The sequence below is a fragment of the Equus asinus genome, chromosome 9 (assembly GCF_041296235.1).
Source record: "Equus asinus isolate D_3611 breed Donkey chromosome 9, EquAss-T2T_v2, whole genome shotgun sequence".
Classification (NCBI taxonomy): Eukaryota; Metazoa; Chordata; class Mammalia; order Perissodactyla; family Equidae; genus Equus; species Equus asinus.
In genome coordinates, this window is record NC_091798.1 from 30,351,691 (window position 1) to 30,375,162 (window position 23,472).

The 23,472-nt window shown below is 56.4% G+C and overlaps 2 protein-coding genes across 6 annotated transcripts in view; one reads left to right on the plus strand and one right to left on the minus strand.

Annotated features, from left to right (window-relative positions):
* Positions 1 to 18,895, plus strand: part of CSF1R (colony stimulating factor 1 receptor) — a 29,844-nt gene extending 10,949 nt beyond the window's left edge. For both annotated transcript variants that reach the window (XM_014852616.3, XM_044777837.2), the window contains exons 6-21: positions 769 to 955; positions 3,351 to 3,466; positions 3,630 to 3,750; positions 3,846 to 4,033; positions 5,651 to 5,766; positions 11,342 to 11,468; positions 11,590 to 11,694; positions 12,156 to 12,266; positions 12,940 to 13,102; positions 14,493 to 14,584; positions 14,688 to 14,785; positions 15,809 to 15,931; positions 16,013 to 16,124; positions 16,751 to 16,850; positions 17,758 to 17,863; positions 17,948 to 18,895. In XM_014852616.3, coding sequence (XP_014708102.1) covers positions 769 to 955; positions 3,351 to 3,466; positions 3,630 to 3,750; positions 3,846 to 4,033; positions 5,651 to 5,766; positions 11,342 to 11,468; positions 11,590 to 11,694; positions 12,156 to 12,266; positions 12,940 to 13,102; positions 14,493 to 14,584; positions 14,688 to 14,785; positions 15,809 to 15,931; positions 16,013 to 16,124; positions 16,751 to 16,850; positions 17,758 to 17,863; positions 17,948 to 18,100 — 2,018 coding nt within the window. In that variant the 3' untranslated portion in view covers positions 18,101 to 18,895. The remainder of the gene's footprint in view (positions 1 to 768; positions 956 to 3,350; positions 3,467 to 3,629; positions 3,751 to 3,845; positions 4,034 to 5,650; positions 5,767 to 11,341; positions 11,469 to 11,589; positions 11,695 to 12,155; positions 12,267 to 12,939; positions 13,103 to 14,492; positions 14,585 to 14,687; positions 14,786 to 15,808; positions 15,932 to 16,012; positions 16,125 to 16,750; positions 16,851 to 17,757; positions 17,864 to 17,947) is intronic.
* Positions 18,896 to 19,056: 161 nt separating this feature from the next.
* HMGXB3 (HMG-box containing 3) overlaps positions 19,057 to 23,472 on the minus strand; it is a 46,995-nt gene continuing 42,579 nt past the window's right edge. For all 4 annotated transcript variants that reach the window (XM_070517197.1, XM_014852615.3, XM_070517198.1 and 1 more), the window contains 3 exons: positions 23,212 to 23,328; positions 21,472 to 21,681; positions 19,057 to 20,453 (listed from right to left, as the gene is read on the minus strand). In XM_070517197.1, coding sequence (XP_070373298.1) covers positions 19,986 to 20,453; positions 21,472 to 21,681; positions 23,212 to 23,328 — 795 coding nt within the window. In that variant the 3' untranslated portion in view covers positions 19,057 to 19,985. The remainder of the gene's footprint in view (positions 20,454 to 21,471; positions 21,682 to 23,211; positions 23,329 to 23,472) is intronic.

Genomic DNA, 23,472 nt, shown 5'->3' on the forward strand with positions numbered 1-23,472 from the left:
TCAAACTGGCTTAATCAAAAGAGGATTTTATTGGCCTTGTAGCTAAAAAGCCCATAGATATGAGCTTCAGGTACAGTTGGATCTAGGGGTTCAGATTATGTGGACAAGAGTCAGTTACTTTTCACCACTCAGCTCTACATTTTTCTTGTGGGACCCCTAGCAGCAGCAGGCTTGGCAACCCCAGTAGAACAAGTGCTTCTCTTTTCCCAGAGTTCCAACAAAAATCATGGAAATGAGTGTCATGGACTGATGGACTCATGTGCCTACCCCAAACCAATCACTGGTCCAAAGGGAACAGATTACCATGCTTGGCTGACCTGGGTCACATGCCCATTTTAGAGTTGGATGTGGAAGCTGCATTGACTGAACTTTTACCAGAAGGGGAAATGGGTGGGGGTGCGCGAAAAAAACAACAGATTATTTTTTTTTGCTGCTAAAATAGTTTTCAAAAAGTTACCACATCTCAGATATATTCAACCTCTTCATTATGTGAATAAGGAGGTGGAGACAGCAAGGATAGGAATTTACCCAAGTTCTCCCAGGGACTCAGCGAGAATAGCTGGGAGCCTTAGGCTTCGTGGCGGGTGGTGGGAAGGGAGACATCAGAGGGCAAGTCTTGGTTAGGGTGGGGACTGTGTGCCTGGCACACGGTAGGCACCCAGGGAGGGTCCAGCTGAGTGACTGGGTCAATGGATAGATGACCAAACGAACCCACCAACCAAGACATTTTCCCATTAATGCCAGATCTCTGTGTGTTCTCCTTCCCAGAGAGTGCCTACTTGAACCTGACCTCTGAGCAGAACCTCCTCCAGGAGGTGACTGTGGGTGAGAAGCTCAACCTCACAGTCAAGGTGGAGGCCTACCCAGGCCTACAAGGTTTCAACTGGACCTACTGGGGACCCTTCTCTGACCACCCACCCAAGCTCACTTTTACCACTGTCGAGGACACATACAGGTACCGCTGATCAGCTCCCGTCTGCACAGCCCCACAGCCAGAGGGGGAAGGCTTCAGCCAGGTGTCAGGACCCTCAGGCCGTGTCTCAACCTTGCTGTGTGACCTGGAGCGAGCCCCTTCCCCTTTCTGGTCTCACTTTCTTTGACCATGTAGAACCTCAATATCAGTCATCTGTGTTTAAGACTTAGATCAAATTTGCATACCCATCTGTCCCACATCCTCGGGAGATCCAACGGCCTCCTCAACAATTCTGCGACGTCTTGGGGGTGTGCATTCTCAAGGTCATCTAAGAACTCTCAGTCTGCTCCATTCCCCTCTTTCATGGCTAATCCAAGTGCAGAAGACAATCCTAGTGATTTCCACTCCTAGACGTACTCTGTACAGTGATCGCACAGGGCGTCTGCACATACACAGGTTTGGGGGAAGAGGGAATTAACATCACCCAATGCAGATACATCAGAAGCTCTTTTAAGGCCTGAGGTCACCCACCCATGAGAATTTCTCACTAGCCACTCTTCTCCTAAAGGCTCAAAACTCTTCTCAAAAGGGCTGTCTGACTCTACACCCTCTCTTCTCCCATCTCTCCGCTCCCAGAATCCTGCTCATCCCACGTGCACAGCATTTTAGAAATCTTTTTTTCCTCTCTCCTTATGAACTATGTCCTTAGGATTTTACTTTCCCATCCAGAGTGGCCTAACCAGGTAGTTGTCTAAATTAGAGCGTTTCCTCCCTACGAGGAACATGGATACCTCTTTAACAGGAAAAGACGTTAGAATAATCATTTCTTTACCCTGTTCTATTTGAATGAGAGAGTACAGCTCGATCAAGGACAGCAAATACGTGGGGCGTGTGTGATAGCTGCCCTCCACACTCATGACAGATATCCCTAAGCCACCTTCCTGCAGAGTTTAGATGCAGCCCCAGAGTCCTTCTCAACACAGGCTCCAGGCAGTACTTCCATCCTTACTGGCTCATGAGAGGAGACCTGTTTGCCATCCTGGGCTTGATAGTCCCTTGTGCATGTTCTAATGCCCACGCTCTCTGGGGTTTTCCAGCTCCCTAAGCCCAGACCTCATTGACTCCTGGGCGCTTCCTTGTCAACTGTTAGAATCAACAAGGATGTTCCCTTGTCCTCCTCTTGTTCCCCCCGGTTCCCCTGGCGTCCTTTCTGGCCAGCATTTCTAGCTTCCCCTCATCCAAAGCAGAAGTTCCGAATCTGGAGTGTGCAGATGCTTGGGAGGGGGCTGGTCCACGCGCAGGTTTCAGGAGTCCATAAGCAACAGGGACATTGTGGAGAGGAACCAGGGAGATCCCCTTGAACATAGTGGTCTGGGTCCACTCATCCCAGGGCAGACAAGCCCGGGCACTAAACAGCCACCGAACTTAGCTCATGGCGTGGGTGTGTCCAGAAGGGTGACTTTGAGTCATCCAAAAAAGTTAAATTCTTTCAGTTTAAGAAGTAAATGTTAGTTATGCCAAGAACTGACACGTGCAGAGGGGTTCCATACGCCAGAGGTCGGGCTGCGTGAGACTGACCTGTGAGCACCATGGGTTTTAAAGGAGCGGCCGCAGACATCTCCCAAAGAAGAGCTGCTAATTTGCTGAAATTTATTTTTTAAAAACTTATTTATTACCTAAACAATACATGTTCATTATGGACAAATTATCAAATCGAGCTTAACAAAAGAATAACACCAAAAATTGCGTGGAATCAGCTGAGGGTAGCTTTCGTGGTTTGCACTTGTTTCCAGTCCTTTTCTGTCATAAAGGGCACAGTGAACCTGAGTGCCAAAAGTGACCCTCTGAATACATAGCTCTTTAATCCTCAGGCCACGTCTGTGAATTACCTACCATAAGCATCACCCACCGTGGAAAGGGAGCGAAGGATCAGAGAGTTTAAGAACTTGTCTAAGGTCACACAGCTAAGAAATGGCAGCACTGGGGCTTGAACCCTGGTCCCTGTAGCCCCACGGCTGCATCCTGCCCCTCGTCCCTCTCACAGTCCCTCTTGGCAGGGGCAGTGTTTCAGGGATGACAGTTGACGGGGGCGCTGGCGTTTGCCGCAGGCATGGCTGAGCCGGGGGTGGTGGTGGAAGTAGATACATTCGGTGGTGCCCGTGACGTGCCTCCCAGTGTCAGCACCGTACCGACATCACGTCTACTAAACCACAGAACCAAACCACTTTACAGATGAGAGGACCAGTTAAGGAAGTTGGGTTGGTGATTTTCCCAGGTGTTGGTGGCACCCAGCCTGGGAACCTGGCTCAGCCAAGGCCTTTGTGCCCTGGACACTTTACCGAAAATCAAACAAAGCACCTTAGGGTGGTTATCTGAGCTCACTGGTGGGGGCTGTCAGGGCTGGGCCTCACCTTGGACACCCTCTCCTCGCACGCAGGTACAGCTCCACCCTCTCCCTGCCTCGCCTGAAGTCCTCTGAGGCCGGCCGCTACTCATTCCTGGCCAGAAACGCCAAAGGCGAGGAAACTCTGACCTTTGAACTTACCCTGCGATGTGAGTGCAGGAGCTGGAGTTGGGGTCCTGGGGCTCCTGGAGAGACAAGCTGGGAGAGGTTGGGGGTTGGGGGCGAGAAGCATCAGTGCGAGGTGGTCAGGTGAGGGGACGTGGGGCCTCTGGGGCTGATCCCTCCCTCGTCTGCTCCTCCTTCTCTCCTCAGACCCCCCAGAGGTAACGGTGTCGAGAGCCCTTATCAATGGCTCCGAGGCCCTGCTCTGTGTGGCCTCTGGGTACCCCCAACCTAATGTGACATGGCTGCAGTGCGGAGGCCGCACTGAAAGGTAAGTGGGCTCTGCTTACCTTCCTCACCCGGGCTGAGGGGCTGGGGCAGAGGCTGGGCACCCCAAAACTCCGAGCCACGCTCTGCTCTTCCCAGATGTGATGATGCCCAAGTGTTGGTCTTGGAGGACTCACACCCTGAGGTCCTGAGCCAGGAGCCCTTCCACAAAGTGACTGTCCAGAGCCAGCTGGCTGTTGGGACCTTGGAATACAACAGGACGTATCAGTGCAGGGCCCACAACAGCATGGGGAACAGCTCCCAGGCCTTCTGGTCCATCTCTGTGGGTGAGTCTTCGCCCCTCCTCGCCAGGCCAGGATGGGAGGCGCCCGGAACCTGCCCCACCCCCAGGGAGCCAGGGCCGGAGTCCCAAAGTGGAGCTATACTGAGTTCTACCTCTCTGGGTCCAACTCCTCGCCCCTTCTGGCCAAAGGTCTCCTGAAGTAGCAAGACAGAGGAGTCTAGAACTGGTGGGACTGCAGTAGTGGGAAGAGAGAGGAGCAGAAGCAGATTTGAGGTCTAGAGAAGAATGCAGCCTGAGGCAAGCATGGCCGCATTGGGCCTCTCTGCTCATATTCCTGCACTTTAACTCACTCATTCATTCCCAAGTGTGTATTTGGCATCTACTGTATGCCAGGTGCAGGGGAGCAGTACCTCCACGGAGCTTAGAGTCTGGCAAGGGAGACAGGCAATGATGAGTGAACACGGCCCATCCCCACCCCAGGGCCAGCCTTGATGGCCTTCTGCATCCCTCCCAGACTCCCTTCCTGCCAGAAACACCGTCCTATCCATTCGGGGCCACTGTCCAAGAGCGGGGCTGGTGTCCATCCTGGGCGGTAACGCAAGCTGGCTGTCCAGGGGAAGGGACGCCTCTCTCTGTGCTGTGCAAAGGCTCCATATGGGTTAGTGCTCTGATTCTGAGAGGCCCGTGCACCCTCCAGCCTCTGACAAGCAGGTTTCAACACCCACTGTGTGCCAGGTCCCAGCAAGTCTCCCAGGGCCCAGAGAGCACAGGGCGGGAGCCTCTGCCTGGCTCAGAAGCAGCCCCCCAGGTGCCCGAGCAGCTGGCCTTGGAGCAGCTGCTGCCCTGGCCGACCCCACACCTAGCCACCTGTGGCTGCTCTCAGTCTCGCTGCTGGTGGTCGTATGTTAAAAATAACGAAGCCAACATTTATTGAGCGCTTGCACTGCGCCAGGCATTGTCTCAACGACCTCGCACAACCCTGAGAGGTTAGTACCATGTTCCTTCCCACTTGGGAGATGGTGAACCTGAGGCTCAGGGAGAAGTCACAGGTTCGATGTCACATACCTCTTAAGTGGCAGACAAGAGATCTGGCCTCAGACCCACGCTGTTGCTCTGGGCAAGGTGATGGAGACTGCCCTTCAGAACATATCGAGAGAGCTGGGGTTACTGATCCGGGAAGAGGGCCCAGGAGCCCAGCTTCCAGACCCTTGGAAGGGCTGTGTGTACCACTGGGAAGGCAGGCATCAGTCTGACCTCCAGGAGGCCTTCACGTCCAAGCTGCCCAGAGGTGGAGGTGATGAGCCCCGTCACTGAGGGGTGGGCAAGCCATGGCGGGCACTAGGCCAGGCTCTGCAGAGGCTCCCTGCCCTGGCAGGGGTGGGGCTGCGTGACCTGAGGGGCTCCCCCAGCCACCGAGGCTGTGACTCTGGGCAGGTTTGAGGCTGGGCCTGAGCAGAGCTGGACAGGCTGTCCTCCCTGCCCCAGGCTGGGGGAGGCTCTGGAAGGCTCTGGGGGCTTCCTGGTGAGAGGACGCTTTGTTCAGTCAACAAGCATTTATTGAGTACCTACTGTGTTCCAGGCAGTGCCCCGGCCTGGTCTCAGTGGGGGCAGGGGTCTCAAGGCCCACTGTGCCACTCACTCCTCTGCCTGCCCCTCCCAGGAGCCAGCATGCAGCCCCCCGACGAGCCCCTGTTCACACCGGTGCTGGTCGCCTGCATGTCCATCATGGCCTTGCTGCTGCTGCTGCTGTTGTTGCTTTTGTACAAGTACAAGCAGGTGAGTCTGCGCAGGGCAAGGGGCAGCCAGGCACGAGGGAGCCCAATCCTGGGACCACGCCCCCAGGCTGAGCGGATCCACCCTTCAGTCCCCAAACATCTGCTCATTCTGTCAGTCATTCAGCCAACAGCTCTTCGGTGGGCACCTACTGTGTGCCAACATGAGTGGCTGGGTGCTGGGTGAGCCGAAACTAGGAGCCTCTGCGGTTTTGCCATCATAGGGTTCACGGTCCAGTGCAGGAGGCAGCCATGATCAAATAGCCAGTAAAGTGAGGGCGTGGATTACAGAGGAGAAGATTCCATGGGGATTCCAGGAGTACAGCGACATGGGATCCTGCCCCAACTGGGGGCTTCCAGGCACACAGAGAGGGCGTCACCGGGCCAGGCCTGTCTCACCTCAGGCAGCAGGCAGTCCAGTGGAGGAGCAAGGCCTGACCATCATCGTCTTCATTATTTAATATTATTATTAATCAAAGCTGCCATTTATTGCATGTTCACATTTAGTGTGCCACCTGTCACTTTGAGTGCTCAATCAGTGGTAGCAATTTCAGGGACATTTTTATGAAGCGTGTTGCCTACATCTTCCTAACGCCCTCCACAACCGCGGCATGTAGGCAACATCACTAACCCCATTTTCCAGAGTTGGAAGCTGAGGTCCTGAGAGGTTGAGACAGTTGTCCTAGTCTACAGCGGGTCAACGGCAGAGGCTGGTTTTTAAAACGCTGTGTTTTTAACCATTATGGGAAACTTGGAATCATCTTATTTTACCCAGAGGCAGGGACTGTGGCAGTCAGCAATTTACAAGGGGAAACTGAGGCTAAGCAAGGTTGAAGGATATGCCCAAGGGTCCCAGGCGCCTCCCCTACCCAAGCCCATGGCCTCTGCCACATGGCCTAGCTGCCTCCCTACACAAGATGTCACCCAGTGGGATCAGATGCTGAGAGGGCCAGGCCAGAGGGCTGTTGGGGGCCAGAAGTGTAGGGATCTTTTCCGGCTGTCGGGGAGGGGAGGCTGCTTGGAGAAGGTGGCTTGGATGGGTGGGACAGGCTTGGAGGATGGGGGGTGTGGCACAGGAGTTGAGACTCATGGAAAGGATCTCTCTGGGGAAGAGGGCGACGTGTGCAAAGAGGCAGGTAGGGGAAGACCAGGGTGAGTTTCGGACATATTGGTGCCCGTAAGAGGAGGCAGGTGGGGGCAGGGGGTCTGAGGGGTTGGGCCCCATCCCATAGGCTCAGGGCCGTCAGCGGGTGTGAACCAGGGAGTGATATGAGTTAGGGGTGGAAAACCCACTTTGTGGGCCCCTTTACTGCCTTTTCTTCCCCACAGCTGCCTTAGGGCATTTAATGTGAGAAGAGGACTTGCAGAAGGCAGGGTGGAAGGGATGTGGGGCACCCAGAGGCCCATGGGTCAGTCCTTTATACTCGTGCCAGCTCCTAGCATGAGGAGGCAGCTCTGAGCACAGGCCCCAAGAAACCAGGGCCCCAGGTTAAGACTTGGGGCATCTGGGTCCAGCTCTGACACTGTTTTGTCATGTGACCTTGGCTGACTCACTGCCTTCTCTGTTCCTCAGTTTCCCCACCTGTACCATGAGACTGAGTGACCTTTAAGAACCCTCCTCCTCTGACATTCTTACTGATGGATGGTCTGGTTTAAGTGCCAAGGGTTGGGAGATGGACCAATCCGGGTCTGAATCCTGCCTCTGCCAGTCTCTGGCTATGGGACTCTGGGACATTTGGTGTCTCTAAGCCTCTGCTTCTCCATCTGGGAAATGGGGTTAACAATGGTGGCCACCCCACCAGGCTGTCATGAGGATTCAATGACGTGACACACGTAGAGGCCTTAGCGGAGTGTGGGCACGGACAGCGCTCAGAATGGGAGCTGCACAGCCTCGTCCCAGGAGGAAGTTGACTGGGGAACCCAAGTTAGCTCATGCGTCTTGGGATTGGAGGGGTGTCTGAGGTCGGGCATCTCCTTGACTACACGCCCAAAGTGGTTGTTGGGCCCTGCTCGCCCACCTCCAGGGACAGGACCTCACTCACCCTTGTGGCTGCCCATTCCTTGTCTGAGCAGCTCTGACTGTTGCAAAGTTCTTCCTTATATGGAGCTGAAAACTGCTTCCCAGTGCCCCACAGAGCTGCCTCCTTGGCCCAGGATGCCCTGCGGAGATTCCAGAGAAGGGCCCAGTTCCCCTCCAGCCCTCTCCGCCTCAGGGTGCCCAGCCCCTGTGGCCAGCCATGCTTTAGGGATGCCCTACCTTCTCTCTGTGGGGCCGTTTTTGGAACACGTACCCCCAGTCACCTCAGTTCCCATCCAAGAAATTCAACTGCCCCTCAGCCCATCCGAGGCCAGGAGGAGGGCATCCCATGGGACAAGACCTTGAGGGTCAAGATGGTCATGCCCCTGCCTCAGAGCCCTCGGTCCAATTTGCCTCTGCTTTGCCCGATGGGGTTCTGAGACTTGTCCCTTCTCTGGGGACTCAGCCTTACCCATCGTCACTGCCCAGGCCTGGGTCGAGGAGGGGCTCCATCTGGGGGAAGGGTGGTTTCTGCCTCAGGGCTGAGTCATCGCCTTTCTGTCCCCCAGAGAGACCACAAGGGGGCCTGAGGGGGAAGAGAAAAGGGTAGGAGTCAGCAGGCTGGAGGAGGAGGGCGGCAGGGAGGAGCGAAGGGGATGGTGAGTGCTGGAGAGGCTGGGCTTCCAGGGGTCAGAACCGAGCTCTGGGGAGTAGGGGCATGTTGGGGATGGACAGGAGGGTCCCCAAGGTTTCCAGTGAGGTCTCCACCTTCCTGAGACAGAGAACATCCACCTGCTCAGAACCAGCAGGCCGAGGTGGGGAGGGTTGCAGGATTTCGAGGTCTCCCAGTCCACCTCGGGTGATCAAGGGGAGGTTGGGGGTGGGCCTGGGGCCTGGGCCCATTGCACAGAATGAAGGAGATGATGCCCGTGGAGTGTGCAGCCTTGGCCCTGCTCACTGGAAGAGCTCAGGAAGTGCTCACTGCTCTCATTATAGTGACTACCGCCATGGTCAGGAAATCTGGCCCAAGGCGGCCTGTCCCCACCTCCTGCAAGGGGACGTCTTCAGAGGAGAGGCCTCTCTGGGGAGAAGCCCCCAGGAGCCACACTGAGCTCTTTGCAGGCACACGTGGCAGAGGCCGCCTGGCGCAGAGGTGTAGGAGCAGAGCTGGCTGGCCGCTTTCCGAGGGGTGGGGATGCGTGGGGCAGGCGGGAGAGAGCGGTGTCCTCCTCTAGGTCCAGGGATTCTGAGATCCCAGAGTCCAGCCAGACAACCTCTTCCTCCCTTAAGTCCCCTTAGCTCCCCCCACCCCACCGCCTCTGCATCCCCTGCCTGGCTCGGGCCAGGGGTTGGGAGGGGGCTGACTCAGGCCCAGCTGCAGGGCCAGAGGAAGGAGAAGTGACAAGGAGAAAAAACAGCTTGGCCGCAGAGGCTCCTGGAGATGGAAGTGGCCAGGGGAGGTCAGAGACTCCCCTCCTGGCTCTGTCTCTGTGTTTTGAGTTGGGAAGGCACCCACACGCAGGCTTTGAATCCTCTGAGACTCAGGAAGTTCCTCCTCTGTCCCGCTTCAGACTCTCCTCCCAAGCCATGGGTGTTCTTAAGTTTATCTGTAGTCTCCCCTCCGGACTCAGAACCCGGAAATCCTTCCCTATGTCTAACCGCAGTCTTTTCTCCAAAACTACCATCTGGAAGTTCTTCCCTATGGCTACCCAGAGTCTTTTCTCTTAACCTGGCGAGACCTGCAGCCACAGGCCACCCTGCTCCCCAACACCCACTCACACACCCATCAGCTCCCCCGAGCTGGGTGCCCTGTGAAGGAGGCCAGCTGCTGAGCGCAGCCCAGCTGGTCCCTCTCCCCAAGGGCTGGCCGGAAAGACAGCTGGACCGCTGACCCAGGGCCTCGGTGTGCTCCACCACCCCGCCTCAGCTTCCACTTTCCACCTAAACTCCATCTTCCATCAGCACTTCTTATGGGCACCCCCTGGCATGATGCCCCCATGCAGCTGCCACCCTGGGCAGGAAAGAGAGCTGCAGCCAGTCCTCCTCCCAGATCCGGCTCTGCTCAGGCCGGGTGGGTGGGAGTGGTATGTAAAGCCCAAGAAGGACTCAGGTCCTCCAGACCCTCACTGTCCTGTGGGCAGGACCTCGCTCCCGTGTCCTTCACCTGTGGCAAGCCCTCAAGGGCTCTGGTTGCAATTGGAAGGGAATCCTCTCACTTATTGCAGCCCTCAAGACCTTCCTGTCTCTGGAAGGTCCCCTGCTCCCCTCAAGCCACACAGGCACCTTCCAGTTGCTCAGACTTGCCAGGACCTGCCCCACTTCCGGGACTTTGCATCTCTGTTCACTGTGCCTGCAAAGTGCTTCCTCCTATGGTCACATAGCTGGTCCTTCTCACCTTCCCAGAGGACTTCCCTGACTTATCTTTAATGGTTACTGTCACTCTCTATCCCATTACCCTGCTTTCTGCTTTCTTTTCTGTTCTTCTTCTTTTTTTTTTGCTGAGGAAGATTAGCCCTGAGCTAACATCCGTGCCAGCCTTCCTGTATTTTGTATGGGGGTTGTCGCCAAAGCATGGCTAATGAGTGCTGTAGGTCCTCACCCAGGATCCAAACCCACGAACGTGGGCTGCTGAAGCAGAGCGTGTGAACTTCACTGCTACACCACGGGGCTGGCCCCCTGCTTTATTCTCTTCACAGGACTGTCTGAAAATTTCCTACGTATATATTTATTTCAGTTGAATGCCTGTTTAGCCACTAGAATGCAAACTCCAGTGGGACAGGGACTTTTCTTGTTCAGCTCTGAATCAATGGCGCCTGGAACAAATAGGTGCTCAGTGAAATATTTGGAAGGTAATATTACCCAGCCTTAAAAAAGAAGGGAATTCAGACACATGCTCCAACATGGATGAACCTCGAGGACATTAGGCTAAGGGAACCAAGCCAGTCACAGAATGACAGGCACTGCATGATTCCACTTGAGGCACCTAGAGTAGTCACATTTGTGAGATAAGGGAAACAGCGGTGGCCAGGGATGGGAGGAGGCGGGAATGGGAAGCAGCTTAATGAGTGTGGAGTTTCAGTTTTGCCAGATGAAAAGAGCTCCGGAGGTTGGGTACACAATACGTCCTTAACACTAGTGAACTGTATACTCAAAAGCGGTTGAGATGGTAAACATTGTGGTACGTGTATCTTACACAATTAAAAATAAAAACGAACAATATTTAGGTGAGAGGATGGGTGGATGGATGGATGGATGTCAAGTTCCACCTCCCTCATGGCTCAGGAATTACTAAATCATCAGAGCTGTCAAGGCCCTCAGAGGTGACCCTGTCCAAGTCTTTCAAATACACAGGTAGGGAAACTGAGGCTTGGAGAAGGGAAGGTCACATGGTGAGGGCAAGCTCACAGTGCCATGGGCATGAGGTGACACTGCCCCTCTCACCAGTCGTGGGCCACCCTCTGCCTCCTCCTGGTCTGCCCTCCGCATGCCCTCAGGGCCCGGGACGAGATGGGAGCCGCCCGCCCGGCCTGGCTGACACAGGCCTCCTCCCTGCCCTCTGCAGAAGCCCAAGTACCAGGTGCGCTGGAAGATCATCGAGAGCTACGAGGGCAACAGCTACACCTTCATCGACCCCACCCAGCTGCCCTACAACGAGAAGTGGGAGTTCCCCCGCAACAACCTGCAGTTTGGTGAGATGGGATGTCAGCCCCCACCATGCCCTCCCACCACAGGGCCACATGCGGGCCTGCGGGCCCTTCGAGAGAGGGCCCTTTGGCACCCAGGGACCTAAGGATCCTGTATGTGAGGCAGGTAAGACCCTCGGAGCTGGCGCCTTTGGGAAGGTGGTAGAGGCCACGGCCTTTGGTCTGGGAAAGGAAGATGCTGTCCTGAAGGTGGCTGTGAAGATGCTGAAGTGTGAGTAAGGGCAAGGGGCTTGGAGAATTGGGGGGAGTGGGTGGGAGATGGTGTATGCTAGGGGAGGGCCTGCCCGGGCGTCCTTAGAGGCATCTCCCACGTTTCGGCCTGTCAGAGCCTAGGGAACAGAGCCTGGGACTGGGGGCAAAGACTCCTGGATTCCTGGAGGGGCTTCTGACTGAGCCCCAAAGAGGCTAGGGTGCACAGAGGCCACCCTGGGCCATGGTCTGGGCACAGCTTGGCTTCCTGCCCCCCGGAGGCCAGCTCAGTGACTGGCCGTCTTTCCTCTCTCTCCCTAACTCCCGTCTGTGTGTCCGCACTTCTCCTTCTCCCTCTTTCTGCCTTGGGTTGCTTTGGGGTTCTGGGGACCCCCTTCTTTCTCCTCTGGGCGTCTCCTCTCTGTGTGGCTCTCCATGTCCTGCCCTCTCCCCGTCTGCGGGTCCTGTGGCCCCATCTCCCAGCCACGGCTCACGCTGACGAGAAGGAGGCCCTCATGTCAGAACTGAAGATCATGAGTCACCTGGGCCAGCATGAGAACATAGTCAACCTGCTGGGAGCCTGCACCCATGGAGGTGAGGGGCCCTGTAGGCATGGGGGCCCACGGTCTTGGGGCCTCCTGGGTGCCGGAGGGCCCAGGGCCACCTCATCCACCTTCCCCTCCCCATCTCCTCTGAGCGAAGGTAGGATTCACGTCTCAGCATCTCTCAGATTCCGAGGCCAGACTCCTGGACTGGTCAGAAGCCGCTTGTGGATGATAGACAGCTCTCTGAGCTCTGCCCAGTGGCCCTCAGACCTCGGTGCACATCAGGGTCCCCCAGAGAAGATAAGAGTGCAGATCCCTGGGCTCTGCTCCAGGGAGTCTGAGTCTGTGGGCCTGGAGCGAAGCCCCCAAATCTACCTTTTAAGAAGCCCCCATCCAAAGATGCTTGGACATGCAGGGTCCACAAACGTGCCCCAGGGCCTGTCAGGACTCCAAGTCTGCCCCGTCCTCTTCTAGAGCAGCTTTGACCTACATGGAGCTGCCATAGATTTCCTTTGAAGAAAGAATTCTTTGGCTACAATTTTTTGAAATTCCTCTGCCTTAGACAGATGGGGCTACTGAGGCACAGAAAGCAGAGAAAGCCGCTCACAGTCAGGATTAGAACTCGGGGCTCCTGAGTCCAGGCCCGGGTACCCCTGCGCCCACCACATGTGCCTGTTCACATGTTAAGGGGTGCGTTCACCCTACTCCCTTGCCCGCTCTAGGTCCTGTCCTGGTCATCACCGAGTACTGTTGCTATGGCGACCTGCTCAACTTTCTTCGAAGGAAAGCTGAGGCCATGCTGGGACCCAGCCTGAGTCAGGGCCAGGACCTTGAGGCGGGAACTGGCTACAAGAACATCCACCTGGAAAAGAAATACGTCCGCAGGTAGTGCCCTGGCAAAGGACAGGAAGGAGGCCAGGTCTGGGAGGTGGGGCCCCTGGTCTGGCCCCAAAGCCACCTTGGGTTGAGTAGCTGGATGGCCCTCACATTCCCATCTATGCCAGGGGGAGGAGCCACCCCTGGTTATACGGGCAACTCAGTTTTTCTACTGTTCCCATCATCCAACAAATATTTGAGCACCTGATATGTTCTGGGACTACCAAGACAAAGATGGGTGGTGTCTGGTGGAGACGGGCGTTAATGAAATCATCACTGTAACGTACGTGAAAGACCAACCAAGACCTGTTCCGGGTCCCAGCCCAGAGATGGGCAGATCTGGGGGTAATCTCCCTGTTTCTCCCATAGCACGTGCTATCGGCTATGAACCCTTTCCACTTAGGAGTAACCAATGTCAGGTCCCACCCCGCCGCCATCAGGTCCCACCTCGCCGCCGAGAAGGAGGAATAGAGTCTGGTGATTGCTGGGCAAGAAGGGGCAAAACGGCATGACTGTGGCCAGGTCCCTGGTGCACTTGTGCCTTGGTTTCCCCAGGCGAGCCATCACGGGGCTGAACCTCTCCGGTCTTTCCCACTCTGTTGTTCTGTAATGCTGTGATTCCTGGAAGCCGCCCAGGCAGATGGACAGAGCCACATAGGGAACCAGAGAGAGGAAGTGGCCAGTTTCGTGTCACATATGAGTCAGGGGCAGACACGGAGCCTGGGCTAGAATTCTGCTCCCTGGACTCCTGGTCCAGTACTCACCTGAGCCACACTGCTCTCCTGGAAGTCTTGGTCTTGGGGCTTGTGGGGTCTCAAAGCCAGGCTGCTGGGGGCTGGGACAGGATCAGATGGAGAAGGGTGTATATTGGGCCCCCATCCTGGCCGCTGTCAGCTGCCAAGCCTGGGGAGGCAAAAGGGGAAGGAGACCATTTCACTCTATCCAGTGTCCTTGAATATGGGGGCTGGCAGGATCTGCTTCCTCTTTCGATTCTCTGACACCCAGCTGAGAGGGCAGCTCACAGTGGGCCTCTGCAAACTAGAATCTCAGGCCAGATCAAATCAAAATGAGAACCTAAGTAAAGTATTAGCTTCCATCTTCAAATCTGCAGCTGAGGAAAGGATTCATGGAGTGGGGCGAGTTCAAGGGCAAATGGCATGTGAACCAATCCTGCCAACAGGATCCCAGGCTACATTAATAGAAGTATCGTTTCTAGAACAAGGGAGGAGACGGTTTTTTCCATGGTCAGACCATAAATAAAACACTAGCTTCTCTTTCTGGTTGCTGTCGTTCCCTGCTGAGTGTCTGGGAGAGGCCATGGGGTGGCCGGAGGTCGAGGTCTGAACTGGGCAGTGCAGTGATGGGGACTGATTAGTCCCCGGCCTTCTCGCCTATGTAGGGACAGTGGCTTCTCCAGCCAGGGTGTGGACACCTATGTGGAGATGAGACCTGTGTCCACTTCCTCTTCAAATGACTCGTTCTCTGAGCAAGGTGAGGAGGTACCAGCGTAGGAGAGAGGGGAGGGGCTGCTGGGGGCTGGGCAGGGGGAGGCAGGGGTATAGGGGGGCTGCCCTGATGCTTCTCCCCACCCCAGACCTGGACAAAGAAGACGGGTGGCCGCTGGAGCTGAGGGACCTGCTCCACTTCTCGAGCCAGGTGGCCCAGGGCATGGCTTTCCTTGCTTCTAAGAATGTGAGTCTGGAACTGGATTCCCCCTTGTGGTCACCCAGGGGGCTGGGACGGCTAAAGCTCCAGGAGGCTAGATGAGTGAGGAGGAGAGGGAGGAAAGAGTGGCCTGTGAAGGAACAAGGGAGGAGCCAGCGTGCAGAGTGCAGGTGGGCCGTGGCCCCAGCCTCCAGGCTTGTTCCTCCGTGGCCTGCAGGAGTGGGCAGGAGCAGCTGTGCCTGGGAGTTCCTCCAGCAGGGCGCGAGCCGCAGCCTGAGCAGTGCCCACTTCCCTGGTGTGCAGCAGGCTGCGAGGGCACCATTTCCAAGAACAGGCTTTATTGCTTCATTTTGAGTCAACCATGTGAACGAGACAGCCGTTGTGTCCCCTCATGAAGCACAGAGTGTCATGGGGATAACAGAACCTTTCTCAGAGGGGTGAGGACATGAGACGACGTGTCCAGTACGCCCAGCCCAGGAGGAAGGGCCCAGGGAGTGGGAGCTGTGACCGTTCTCCTTACAGCGTGGACTTGGGGGTACAGAGTTTGATTGCTGGCTCTGCCACTTGCTGTGTGACTTTGAGCAACTATTGAAATTCTCTGAGCCTCAGTTTCTACACCTATAAAAATAGGCACAGTCCCAGGATTGTCTGAGGGCAAAAGCGGGTTCCAGTGTGCGTGGATGCTTAGGGAAGGGCCTGGTGGGGCAGGGCCTGAAGGTCATATTTGCTACTAGTAGTAGGAACCCACGGGGCCAGAGACTCAGCTCCAGGGCTCATGGCTTTGGAGGCCACGCCGACTGCCTGGCTCGAATCAGCTCGTCTGCTCAGGGCCGGAGGGCCAGAGGGATGGTGGTTTCCGGACACTGAATTGTCTGAGCACATTAAATGTTCTCAGACCTGGGTCCTGGTAGAAGGGTTAGGGAGAGGAATCAGGGTACAGGACCCAGTCCCTCATTGAGGACCCCGAGGCCTTCTGGGGTACTGGCTGCTCCCCCTGCACCTTGCTCAGGTAGAGATGGGGCTGAGATTAACCTGCTGCCCTCCCCTCAGTGCATCCACCGGGACGTGGCGGCCCGAAATGTGCTGCTGACCAGTGGGCGTGTGGCCAAGATTGGGGACTTTGGGTTGGCCAGGGACATCATGAATGACTCCAACTACATCGTCAAGGGCAACGTGAGTGTGAGGAGGAGTGGGGCCAGGCTGTGGAGGGGGCGGTGAGCCAGGGCCCAAGGTGACTGGGGTCATCTGTGCCAGGCCCGCCTGCCTGTGAAGTGGATGGCTCCTGAGAGCATCTTCGACTGCATCTACACAGTGCAGAGTGACGTCTGGTCCTACGGCATCCTGCTCTGGGAGATCTTCTCACTCGGTGAGCCGCTGGCCCAGGGCAGGCTCAGCCTGTGGCTGACATGTGTTTGGTTACCCGTAGGGCCCTATACCTTGTGGAGGATGCTAGTCAAGGATGATTGGTGCTTGGGGCAGAGCAAGGGCTGGTGGGAATGAAGGGATGAGCAAGGCGTCTTAAAACCAAGCATCGCAGCTCCTGCCTGAGCTGGCAAACCTTCCACACCGACCGGCATTCCCTTGGGGCTGTTGCTTCATCTGTCTGCTTGTACAGTTGTTGCCTTCTAGAATGCTGTTTCCTTTTGTCTGAAATGTGCATATCCTTGAGGACGCAACTCCCATTTCTGGAGTCCTAGGCACAGGGACCTGGCCTAAGCCCTCCGATGCACTCCTCTAGCCTCTTATTCCAAAGCCCGTGGTGGAATTTGTTTGTGGTGTCACAAGGCCTGGGTGAAGGCTCTCAATTTCCAGAAGCCTCAGCCCTTTGCGGTGCCTGGCACATAGCAAGCTCTCGTTAAGAGGAGCTGCCGTTCTGTTATCACAGTCCAGTTCGGAGCCTCTGCACCGGGCCCCATTGCGATGGGAGTGGGTGTGGGGGAGGGTGGAGTTGAGCACTCAACGTGGCCTCTGACATCATCTCGGCCTTTGCAGGGCTGAACCCCTACCCTGGCATCCTGGTGAACAGCAAGTTCTATAAACTGGTCAAGGACGGATACCAAATGGCCCAGCCTGCATTTGCCCCAAAGAACATGTAAGCGAAGGACCCCAGGGAGGAAGGGGGATGCCCCAGCCTTTGGTTGAAGGGGATGAAAAGGCGTGTGTGGCCCTAGTCTTTCCTTGTCCCCAACATCGCAGAGCCAGGCTTCATCTCCCCCACAGGAGACTAAACAAGCTGCTGTCACGAGGTCAGCAGTCCCACTGGTTCCCCTGGTAGCTGGGAGATGACCTCAGAGAAAGCAGCTCTTTACTGGGGCTGGTCCTAACTTGGATGACGGATTTTTTACCCAGATTCTGTTATTCTGACCTCAAAGGCGGCTCCTCCTCTCATTCCTTCTGTCCTGGTGATCTGTGGTGTCCGCCGGCCTTTCACTCAGTGTAGCCAACCGGCCACTGCAGCCTCTTAACCGCCTCACTACAGCTGGCCCACCATGAGCTGCTCACTGGCTCCCCACACTGACCACAGCCTTTCCATGGGCCAGCTGGCCACGAATTCTGTCCCCAGCCACTCTCCTGACACGGCTGCTCCGTGTGCCCACCTAGCTACTCCCTGCCCACATGGATCCACTCAGCTGGCTGACCAGCCCCTTGGGCCCTGCAGCCCACCCACCACTTCAGTCTCTTGCTACAGCCAACCAGGGGCTCAGCTCACCTCTCAACCCTCCTCTCAATCCTACCTGCAGGCAACGAGAGTGCCCCTTCTTAGAGCTTAGGCAAGACGGCATCTCTGAATGACTTCTCCCCTCAGCAGTCAAAACAGGCACCATGAAAACACCTTTCTCCAGGAGTTACTGGAAGGATTACACAAGCTAATGCACACACGCCTTGTGCTAAGCTCATTCTGACTAGGTTTTGAGACCTTTGTTGGGCAGGCCTATGGCATGTGTGTGTGTGTGTGTGTAATGATCCCCAGACCCACAGGCAGTTCTGTCCTCTCTCAGATACAGCATCATGCAGGCCTGCTGGGCCCTGGAGCCCACCCACAGACCCACCTTCCAGCAGATCTGCTGCTTCCTTCAGGAGCAGACCCAAGTGGACAGGAGAGAGGTCAGTGGGGCCAGGCTCAGGGTGGGTGGCTGGCTGAAGCAGGTGGACCGGGCCTGACCATCCCCCGGACTCCCCCACCCTCAGGACTACACCAACCTGCCAAGCAGCAGCAGCAGTGGCAGCAGCGGCAGCAGCAGCGAGCCAGAGGAGGAGAGCTCCAGCGAGCACCTGGCCTGCTGTGAGCAGGGAGATATTGCCCAACCCCTGCTGCAGCCCAACAACTACCAGTTCTGCTGAGGTGACAATGGGAAGCCCTGCCTCTCCCCTCCTCTAAGCTTCAACTCCTCCGTGGATGGGGCGCCATGGGGAGAACACAGACTCTGCCCTTGATCATTTCACTCAACAGCCTGGTCCAGCTCTGAAACTCAGGAATATGGGATCCATGGGAGGTCAGAGAGGACCCCGCTTCCAGGGCTGGACCATCACTGCCAGTCGGGGGCTGGGGCTGAGCCCCTCCCCGGCCCACTGTTCTCAATGCTGTGGCCTCATGTTCACTATGCCGACAGGAAGAACCTGCAACACATTCTTAACCTTGTCCCCATTTTCAGGACCTCTCTTCCCTTCTCCCCTCATGTCTCAATGGAAATGGACTAGTTTATGCCTAGGGCATCCCTAGGAGCTGCCCTAACATTGAGAAACCAAGGCTCCCTGGGCCTTGGTAGAGGGGAGGGTCCCTCTCTGAGTGGAGCAGCGAGGACAGACAGGTGCTCAGAGGCTGTGCTTGGCTCAGCTCCCTCAGAGCACGGTGGCTCCTCTGTAAGAATCTAACCGTCCACTCTCTGCCCTCTAGCCCTCTTCTCTCCTCAGCCCCACCCCACCCTGGATCTGGTATTCCTATAGTGAGCCAGGTGGCAGCTAAAAGTTTGGGGCGTTCTGCCCAGTCCCCCACATTCTGAGCTGGAAGGCAGGGGACCCGTGTGGCGGGCTACAGCAAGCAAGCAAGCAACATGCACTTCCCCAAGTTGACTCATCCTCACTAACAGTCACATTGCGGGGTGTCTCTGTCAACATTAAACTAACAGCATTAACACAGCCGGCCTCTGGTTCTTTGCGTGGCCCAAGGGCCTGTGGATTCCCAGGACCTCCCTCCATCCCTCCTCCATGTTGAGTGACCAGCTCAGCCCCTCTGGAGCTCAGCCACACTCTGCCCCACACGATGAGCATGGAATTGACTCTTGCTGCACCAAAACCAGATAATTTAATAAACTTTATTCTTGTCGGGGGAAGAGGGAGGGGAAAAAAGCCACCTACTCCACTCCTCTCAATAAGTTAAGTAACACATGGCCAATTCTCGTGCCCTAAGCAAACCTTGGGCACTCGAGCCAGTCCTGCTGTTTCCTTACGGCCCAGTCTGCTTCCCCTTCACAGAAGGGAGTTTTTCCTACTGCCGCCAGGTTATGTCATGCCCACGGGCCACATCCCCTCTGTGGTGAGGGTCCAGGCCCAGAGAGGACAGAGGGTGCAGCAGCAATGGCCAGGGAAGGGAGGAAGGGATCCTCTTCCTCTAAGCCCGGGGCAGAGAGGACAGTCCTGGGAGAGAGCTGTGGCCGACCGGTTCTCCCTCATCAGCTTCCCCAGATTTGGGGCAGGAAGAGCTAGAGGGAAACGTCATCCCTCCTCTGGGAGAAACAAGAGCCCAAAGGGACCCTAGAGCTAAGGAGGCCCCCAAGGCCTCGAGTCAAAGGCAACAAACTAAGGAACTCGTGTGGCTGCGGGGGCTGGAAACAGCGTTTCCCAGGGGTGGGAAGGGGTACCTCAGCAGCTTTCCCACCTAGTGCTGGACTCCACCTTAGCCCACGCCAGGACCTCCAGCCTGACCCGCAGCAGGCCCCGTGGAAGCTACCTGCTGCCAGCCTTCCCCTCTGTTGAACATACATGTCCCCCAAGTGCTCTCTACAGGCTAGTCAGGAGTGTCCTGGTGCCTCCCTCACCCCCAGAAGGCTGAGAACTAAGGACCCCGGGCCTCACTGTGCTCAGGAAACGGAAGCTCTTTGGTCAGGCCCAGCATCAGAGGCCCTCCCCACAGGTGCACACTCCCGCCGGTCCCCTGGCTGGATCTGCCTGGGGCGAGGGCCTCATTATGGCTTGAGAGAGATGGTGCAGTCCCTGTACAAAGCCTGGCTTATTCTGCCGCTGCAGCCACCTCCTCTTCCTCACCCTCCTCCTCTGTCTCCGTCTTGATCTGAGCAACCCCGAGGCGGTAGAGGGTGTCACGGATGACCACCTCACCAGGCTGGCAGCTCTGCACAATGTCATGGATCTGCCGGTTGACAATCTCGCGGCTGGTGAGGAAGTCCATGAGGCGGTTGTAGAGGTAATAGTGGGTGGCGTTGTCAAAGGCAATGGGCTGCTGGCGGACACTGTTTGGTTTGCTGTCCGCAATGGAGGCCAGGATGGTTGCGTAGGGTGCCAACTCAGGGCACAGGGCCAAGGAGTGGTGCCCAGCACTGGGGTCACCAGGACTGGGCTGTGTGCCTGCATGGACAATGCGCCGGGTGGCAGTCTTGGTGACTGGGTGCTGGAAAGAGTGCTCAGCCTCCGGCAGGTCCACGGTATAATGCTGGTCCAAGAGTTCTGGGCAGGACACGCTCTAGAAGAGAGAAAGAGAAGTGGCCACTGTGACGCGAGGCCATCACTAAGGTAGAAGCCGTGTGGCAGGCCTGAGTGAAGGCTGGGGGTCAGCCTGCCCGGATTAAACCCTCACGTCACCCCTATTGCATCTCCTTGTGCAATCCCCTCGTGCTCCCATCTCCTCCTGTGAGTACGGGACAGGAACAGTGGCCACAGCCCAGAGGAGATGCTGGAGGACCTGGGCTGCTACTATTACCGGGCCTAGTCACCTCAGGCTGGGGCCGCAGGGGAGAGCGGAGGCTGTGCCTCCCACTGAGGCTCAGATGCCTTTCTGCTGTGCCCAGCATGAGCTCACAGAGCCAGTGAGCCCCAGGCCAGGGAATAAGGAAAAGAAGAGTGACAACAATGATGCCCCCCTCCTACCACCAGTCCTAACGTCTCTTCCGGCAAAGGGTGCAGCTGGCCTTAGAGGGCACGTGCCTCTGGTAAGAACCATTGCCTGGTATGATGTACCAAGACACAGAAACAAAGGCTCTGCCACTCATCTGCTGTGTGACATTGGACAGATCCACTCCCCGCTCTAGGCCTTACTTTCCCCCTTTATTAAAAGGAGAGGGTTGGATAAGGTCAGTGTTTTCTACGCCACTGTGCCTCTAGATCACAGCAGGCATGCCATGCAGTATATTCATGGTTAAATCCAAGACAGGGATGGTCCAGGCCTTTCATATGTCAGCATGCATGATGTCTCTCAAAGATGACAATTTTCTAGGCCTATCTAGAAGGCCACCCCTTTGACCCCAAGATACCTGTGTTTGGGATACCCTGGGCACACTAATGACATGCTGTGGCCTTGAACACACACAGGGGTCGGACAGTAAAAATGTGTGAAGTAAATGATGGTTCCAGAGCATTGAGACAAAATATTGATGGAGAAAAAAGATGCTGGAGATGGTTCCCACGAGGGCTTTCCAAAGAACCAGGGGCTGAGACGTGGCTGGCCTGTGGGATTCACTCCAGTTCCTCAGAAGGGAACTCACCACAGGCGGCTCCGTGGGGCTAGAGAAACAGCCCTGGTTCCTCCCCCACATCTGGTTGGTCAGCTCTGGGTAGCAGAGGTCAGCACACAGGGCCACTGGTGTGGCCATGTCTACCACGTAGACAGGCGGCCAATGGCGGGAAGAGACAAGCAGATCCACATGGTCTAGAGCGCTCTCGCCCCGCACGAGATACTTGGAGCCACAGACCACCTGGGGGTAAGGCAAGGATGGAAGGCACAGCAACAGGGTTAAGAAGACCATCTGCACACAGACTTCAGTCACATTCTCACTCACTTCTTCCCAGAAGACGAACAATCAGGTTTCATGACTGAAGTCACGGCTATCCTACCAGAGCCCACGATACTCTGCTTCCCTCTACTTCCGTCTGTAAATGAAGTCGCCAGCTCATCCCTGCCCTCCTGAGGGAAGAGTTGGGAGCGCACAGCCCTCACAGGGCATCTGCTCCAAGCCCCACCCACTGAGGCTAGGCTGGTGCCCCACCTAGCACACCATCTAGACCAGGAGTTCCAAGCCCCGCTGTACAGCACCAGCAGCTAAGAGCTGGTGAACAAGGGAGGCTCCCAGGGCCCACCCCAAAACTAAGGGATCAGCCTCTGGGGGTGGGGTCTAAGCATCTGTATCTTCAGCAGCTCTCCACCAGACCCCAGATGGGAACCCCTCCACCGACAGGAACCCCCAAGTGCCGCTCCACTGCTGGGCAGCTGTGTGCACTGAAGACTTCTGCCTCTGCCTCTTACCTCCTACTTTCACACTCACCAGTGCTGGCCGGCAGCACCAAGTGAAGCACTCCCCTCTCACAGCCCTGAGACGTACAGCCCTCACGCCCCTGCGTTGTCAGCTGCTTCTCATGACACAGTCCCCAGTCACATGAACACAATCCTCTGAGCAGGCTCAGATCTGCCCAGGGTGGAGGCGTCAAGCACCTTCCTCAGACAGTTCTTTCGACAGCCAGGTCACCCTACACTCGCCTCAGTGAGCTGCAGGCTCTGCTGAGCCGTCTCTCCCCTGTTCAGCACCTGTTCAAGGGGGTTCTACCCTAGTGTCTTCCCAGGCCGACTCTGTCATATAGGGCACAACCTTCCCGGAGCTATTCCACAGCCTACCCTGTCTACACCCTCTAGAGACATCGGAAGCAATCTTCCTAAACCAAAATCAGCCCATGTCCACCCTCATCACTCTCAGAAGAAAATCCAAACTGTAGGTCTGGCCTCCGGTGACCAATCCAAACTCGCCTCCTCTTGGCCCACCAGGCGTCCCCGGTCAGGCCTTAGCCGTCACTCTTCCCTCTGCTGGAACATTCCTTCCCTAGCCCATCACTGGGGCTCTCAGCCTCCTGCAGCCGCCCCATGGGGAATAGGTCCCTCCCCGTTACTGTCTCTCAGGTCCTTGTCTAGTTCCTTCAGAGCTATCACCACCAGCCACGGTGACTTTATTTCCCCGCTAACACAAGGTTAACTAGGGAGGAATGACATTTTGCGGCTCACCTTTGTACCCTCAACAGCTGACGCAGGGGCGAGCACACGGAGGGTCCTTAATAAACACTCACTGATGATGACCTAGGCTCCCTCCCTAGCCCAAAGTGGGGCACCTGACCCGTAAGGAGGTGTGCAGTGACCTACGTGCCAGCTCGCACAGGATGAGCTGGATCAACCAGACTCTTTGTGTGGGCAAGCTGATACGGACACATTCCCCCCCAGCTCCTCGGTGTTGGCCTCTTACCTGATGGGGGCACACCTTGTAGATTTTACCCCCTGTGAGATGAGGTGGGGGCTGTCTGGCTCTGGCTCCATTCTGTACAGATTCGTAGAGGGCCAACAAGGAGAAGCAGAGCTGGTCCTGGGGCAGAACAAGATTAAAACACAGCAATAAATGCTAAGGGGCCAGCCTGGTGCACAGCACAAATGCTCACTTCAATACCCAAAGCAAAATAAACCGTCAAGGCCTCACCTTGGAGCCTCACCAGCCAACATCCTCTAGGTA